This window comes from Seriola lalandi, unplaced genomic scaffold (genome assembly GCF_002814215.2).
Source record: "Seriola lalandi dorsalis isolate HSWRI2012SDOR001 ecotype SW California unplaced genomic scaffold, Sedor1 jcf7180002054736, whole genome shotgun sequence".
Classification (NCBI taxonomy): domain Eukaryota; kingdom Metazoa; phylum Chordata; class Actinopteri; order Carangiformes; family Carangidae; genus Seriola; species Seriola lalandi.
This window is the reverse complement of record NW_019525289.1, coordinates 1,843,829-1,849,828: the sequence shown is the minus strand read 5'-3', so window position 1 is coordinate 1,849,828 and position 6,000 is coordinate 1,843,829. Positions and strand designations below refer to the sequence as shown.

Genomic DNA, 6,000 nt, shown 5'->3' with positions numbered 1-6,000 from the left:
GCCGGGCAGAAATCAGGGCAAGCTGGAAGTATTGGTATGCTGTGCATACATTTCATGTTTTGCTGGGTGGTTTTGCAAAGTGAATATTTGATAGAGATCTATTACCAGCAGGTTTGCTGTAACTGCTGAGTCGATCTGGGTTTTTTGGAATCTATGTGCATCGTATGCAGCGAGATATTTACGCAATTTCGGCTCTGAAATGAAAATCGTAGTCAGCAAAGGAGCAACTTCAATGAATCAATACAACAAATGATAGGATGCTTAAAATTGGCAGCAGCCTTTATTTTCATTCAACATTACAAAAAGAAAGAAGCTATTTACAATTACATTGAAATTGCCATTATTTATTATTCCCCTGCCGATGACTACAGATGATCAGTAGTAGTCCTCTGGGTCAGCTTTCTCCCCCTGATTCTGAATCTGCTGCTGCTTCTTGTACAAATCCGCAATCTGCAGAGAGCACATGAGATGGACAGAGATTGAGCAGAGAAGAGATATTGAGAGAGAAAGAGGGAGGAGAGAGGGAGAGCATGCATGAAAGAGAGAATGCAGGATGGGTGGATGGATGGATGGACGTAGGGGAGGAGGGAAGGAGATCATGAAGTCAGGTCAGTAACATGAGGAGGAAAAGCTAAAAATAACAGTTTGATTATTCATATCCCGGCCTTTGAAGTCGGTGACTCCCAGCTGCTGACTGGGAGTCGGAGGTTGTGTTCACTCGAGCTCACCAGGGTTTGGGGGCGAGGAGATGGAAGGCGGGACAATGAATAATGTGTGAACAGCAGGCATAACAGGAATCAGCAGTATCAGTACCAGTGCAGCAGGGTGGCACAGTGATGATGGAAACAATGAAACATCGCATCATTTCTCCTACACAGGATCCAGGTAAAGCTTTGATTCTCAGCTGCCTGGGTCCAAAATGTTCAGTCTCCACGTGTTCATAATTCCATCCGACGTGAATGAGGTCAAGTTTCATTTAAATTCTCTGCTAAATCGCACAATGTCAAACGATGTGTTATTCTAACAAGCGTGCGTGTGCATCCTCACAGGTAATAACCTACCCGACAGAAGTATCATTTAAATGCAGCCGATATCCTAAAGTGACTCTCAACTCTAACAACCACAAATCCAGACTCTGCAGTTAGCAGGTGGCTGTTGATTCATGTCAGTGAAAATCCACATTATAGAACGAGTCACATCTAATGAAGGAGACAATAGTTTGGGCTTTTTTGGGGTTTCGTTAAAATTCAAAATCCCTGCGAGAGCGATGCATGTGTGATACCTGGCTTTGATTTTAGAGGAAGGTGTTGGAAGTCAATCAGTCAGAAGCTCCAGGACAACTTCTTGATGCTGATGAGCACATATTATGTTGTTTTTTTGGGGGGGTTTTTGTAGAGAATCAAAATGGTAGCCTGTGGTCTGACAAAGCTCTAGAGAGTGCACATGTTTACAAAGCACAGCCAAACATTGCCAGCATTTGTCTGGCTGGAGGTGGTGGCTCGCTGATGGATTGATTTTTATTTTTGATTCACAGACAGACACAAAATCATCCTCAGATATTTAGTGATCGTGGACGAAAGCATGCTGTAATACTGATTGCCACTATAGACTTCTCTACAATGAAGGAAAGTGATTTCTCAGTATTAATGACTGAGAATGTCAGATTCAAGCTGAAACTATTTGTGGATTCACTAATGTTATTTATTAAGCCAACATGCCAAACATACTCAAGTGACAGCTTTTCAGTTGTGAGAGTGGGCTGCTTTGCTGAGATGGACTGAATCCCTCAGGGTCCTGGACTGTTGGTCGGACTAAAAAGGCAATCTGACGGCGTCACCTTGGACTTACTGTGATATGCATTTATGTTTTATGTGGCAATATGGAAGATTTCAGTCCTGGGTGATTTGGCGACATCTGTAGTAAATGGTTAATGCGGTTTTATACTCCAGGACAGAGAATTGTGGGGGCGGTTCAACAAACTGCTGTTTTAATAAAGAAGTCAGACAATAATTGGTCTTTTTCCGTGACCGAGTTTGATGCTGCACACAGCACGAGTCTGCAAACAGCAGGAGTTTGTTACATCGCTGAGAAGTTAGAGGTGTGCTGCAGCTCACTCTTACTGTTACTCTGGCAATATTTCAACCTGATCCGCTGTCCAAAAAAATGCAGAGAATGCCCTTCGTAGACGCGTTTTTGATGAGCGACAGCGTTAAGTGCTAAGTTGACTGACAAACACATGGCTCTTCCTGTGCCTACTTCATAATAAAAGTCAACTCATGTTTTGCCAGTTAAATGTCTTTAATGTGAAGCTGCAATAGTAGGAAACGCTTGGTTTGCATTAGTATCAACTTAATAGAGTCTTTCTTGGGGGGAATGTCGCCAGACTGAGTTTGTAATACTACAAATATATAAATATGGCAAAAAAATAAATACTGCAATACTTTCATGTTGTGTTAAGTCGTTTGAGTCATTATCCATCACCAGAGATTTTAATTTGAATAAATCTCAGTTAAGTCACATAACAGACCAAACAATGACTCCATTCGATGAGAAAATAAATTGGCAGATAAATCAATTATACGAAGCTCTATATCAGATTAAGGGAAGACACATTTTAAAATGCTGAAAAGCCCATGTACATGTTTTTCTCCACCTCCACCTGCAAGTAAAACTTTAAATGGAAAAACATTACTGATGCTGATTCCTACAAATACTTGAGGGTAGGCTGTCATTCAAGATTCATATTCAACATTTGATTCAGAAATGAAAAATCAAACTAGGCGTCTTGTGTAGAATGAAAGGACGTCCGTCTTCCTCCAGCTGTAAAACTATTTTGCAGTCAGCCTTCATGTCTATTCTTGACTATGGAGATATTCCCAGCAACACTACAGAGGTTCAGCCCTGTGTATCACAGAGCACTCGGCTTTATCACAAACGAATAATACTGTTCTCTGCATCACATGGTCGGTTGGGCCTCCATACAGTCAAGAAGAAATAGCCATACCATATAGCCTCTACCTTCACATCTCTTCTCTCATTTAAATCCAGTATCCACAGTAACTACTTAACCTTTGCTGTCTCTCATGTTCGCACTAACGTTGGCAGAACTGGTCTCAGGTACTATTTACCATTTCAGTGGAATGAGCTGCAAACTGCTCTCAAACTACAGTCTAACATTTCCCCTTGAGATTTTAAAGCTTTATTATTTGTAGTATGTTATGACCGTTCTGTTTTTCTTGACTCCTTGTTTCTTGGTTTCTTGAATTGTGTAGTTGTGATGTTTCTTGCTCTCAGATCTCTCTTAAAAGACATCTTAATGAGACTCCCTGATTAAATAAAGATAATAATAATAATAAATATGTGGCCACAGGTCATCACAGTGGCTTCCTGATTGCAAGTTCAGGAAAAATAAATTGTGCAGCCGTACAAGAAGTAACTTTGTGTGTTGAACAAGTTTGAACTTTCTTTTAATTAATCTACCGTTTTTACCCTTTGATTGATCATTTACTCGATCAACTATCAAAACAACATAAAATAAAATACCAGGACAAATTCCCATCACAACCTTCCAGAGCCCAAGGTGATATTAGCCTTTGCCAAAAGAAAAAAATCGAAATGCTAAAATAATTAATTTTTATTGATGTGGCTGGAACCAGCAAAAATGTTTTACTTCATAAATCAAAATATAACTGCGGATCATTTTCAGAGGTGGAATGATTAGCTGATTAATCGATTCACAGAAAACAAATCAGCAACCATTTTAATAATTTATCATTTTTCATACATTCTTTACAATTGTCGTTTTACAGACCAAATGCTTAACTGATAAATCAAGAAAATATTTTGAACATTACTAGAAAATGAAAATAATTGTTTGCTGCAGTCCTATTTTTTTCAGCACTATTAATATGTACAAAGAAAAAAGTGGAGAGCAGGGCGTATTCAGTCTTTCTATTCAAAGAGAAGAGGTGGTTCTTTTTATGTATTTGGTAAATGTTGCTGTCATCGAGGCAAGTGTGGTGTCGTCCATTCATACAGTGATCGAATAGAAACCCACTGATTAGATTTATGTGTTTATATTTAGTATGAACACAGGCTGGCTGGTGACTGGTGTTGGGTAGTTGAATGTGTGTATTCAGGTCAGGGCAGAGCTGACCTGCACATCTCTACTGTACAATACAACTCCCTGCTTGCTGCATGACATTATATTTCCCAGACTCCATCACTAAACTCGGAGGTGCTGCTGTACAGCTGTGTTCGACGTGCAGTGGGAGGACTCTACATAAACCAAAGCATAAAAAAAGAAAAAAAGAAAGACCGTCCTTGGAGAGCTACTCACCCTTGAAATTTTACAGGACAGCTATTGTGAAGTGACCGTGAAGATGATGATGATGCATCATCTCTACATGACACTGAGACATGGCCCAACAAACAAAAAGCCCACGTGTTTGACCTCACGCACACTCTAGAGATAATATTCTATAATTAAAAAGTGTATCTGACAATATTCTGTACTTTACTGCGCTGATGACTTCACACCCCTGCTATATTTTTCACTAGGCTTCTCCCAGTGCAGCAAATCTGACGTACCTGAGCTCCGGTCGTAGCGTCCTCGGGTTTTTTGTCGTCTCTGATCCGAAGGAAGCGGGGGAACCTCAGAGAAATGCCCTTCTCTGGATCCACCTGAAGGCAGGCATGTAGACAGAATCAGAATCAGTAAACAGAGAACTGCGATCGATCGGTATATGTGAACATTCGTCCTGAAAATGGTAGAGGTGTGTTGAATTAATTTTTTTCACTATCAGGCTTTGAAAGCTGTTAAAATCCCTTTAGTTCAAGGTTCTAAAACATCATTCCCTCTCAGCTTCCTGTTACGAATAACTGTACGTTTTTCCTACTTCAATGTATCTGCCTCTCGTAGTCGCTTATTGCACTTTTTCCTCCTGAATACCTGGGGTGGTTTAAAAAGGAATGACTGTATGTAAATAACTGTATGCAAGATTTTTAATGGATTATATGATATGTAGGATCAAATATAATAGCTCACTACATAAATGTAATCCATCTCAGTGAAATCTGAGGTTACTGGTCAACAACTATGGGTTTATAAGAGCCTCATAACCAATCAAACTTGGAAAAGTGCATCTCATGTGCTTAAAAATACAATTTAAGGATAATTGACACTGAAATGCAACAACTGCTAACTTTACATTCAGATTTTTATAACTTAAAATGGTCAAAACATTTAAAAACCTAAGCATTTCCTTCTATTACATTCATCATACATTTTAGACAGACATTACTTGTCCATCTCAGAGCCATTTTCCCTCCACGGTGATTAAAATGAGTCGTATACTCTTGATGTTATGGCAAACACTTTTATGTGCACTGTGGGACTCTGTGTCAAACATGCAGCCAATAAACAACTATCTGTTCCATTAAATCCAGCATCTTTTACAACATTTTTAATAACTCAATGAAGAGCCACTAATTGTGACTTCTCTTCATAGGCAACAGACTGTAACAGGCTGAATTTCAGTGGAAACACATGGGGGGGGGGCTGAACTGACCATTCCCATGGCAGCCTTGTAGATGGGCGACAGCGAAAGGTCGGCACACTTCACTTCCCAAACCTGCACGGCGTCGAGCCACATGTCGGGCTCTGCTGATTGGTCGACGCGGTAGTAGGCACGGGGCTTCGGCAGAATGTGGTCCTGGAGAAAATAAAAATAAATAATGACAAATAAAGGGAGTCATTTATTTCCCAGTGGTCCACTGGCAAAATAAAAAAAATGACACTACACTATATTTGATCAGTTCTCTGTAGCCGTTGTCTTGAGTTTGAATCCTACAAGATTGTATAAAGTTTTTTTTTGGTCTTGTATGGCCATGATGGTTGAAAGCCTGTCCTTCCATGCTCTCAGGATCAAGTTTGCCTGCCATCAGCAGCAGAGCCGCTGCCATCCTCATCACTGTCGCCAGATTGTGTGCATTTAAAAA

General features: G+C 40.1%; 1 protein-coding gene across 1 annotated transcript in view; it reads right to left on the bottom strand.

The window, feature by feature from the left end:
* Window positions 1-261: 261 nt before the first annotated feature.
* lig1 (ligase I, DNA, ATP-dependent) overlaps window positions 262-6,000 on the bottom strand; it is a 48,480-nt gene continuing 42,741 nt past the window's right edge. Inside the window, exons 25-27 of the mRNA XM_023424517.2 lie at window positions 5,571-5,714; window positions 4,591-4,683; window positions 262-450 (exon numbers count right to left, since the gene is read on the bottom strand). Coding sequence (XP_023280285.1) covers window positions 376-450; window positions 4,591-4,683; window positions 5,571-5,714 — 312 coding nt within the window. The 3' untranslated portion in view covers window positions 262-375. The remainder of the gene's footprint in view (window positions 451-4,590; window positions 4,684-5,570; window positions 5,715-6,000) is intronic.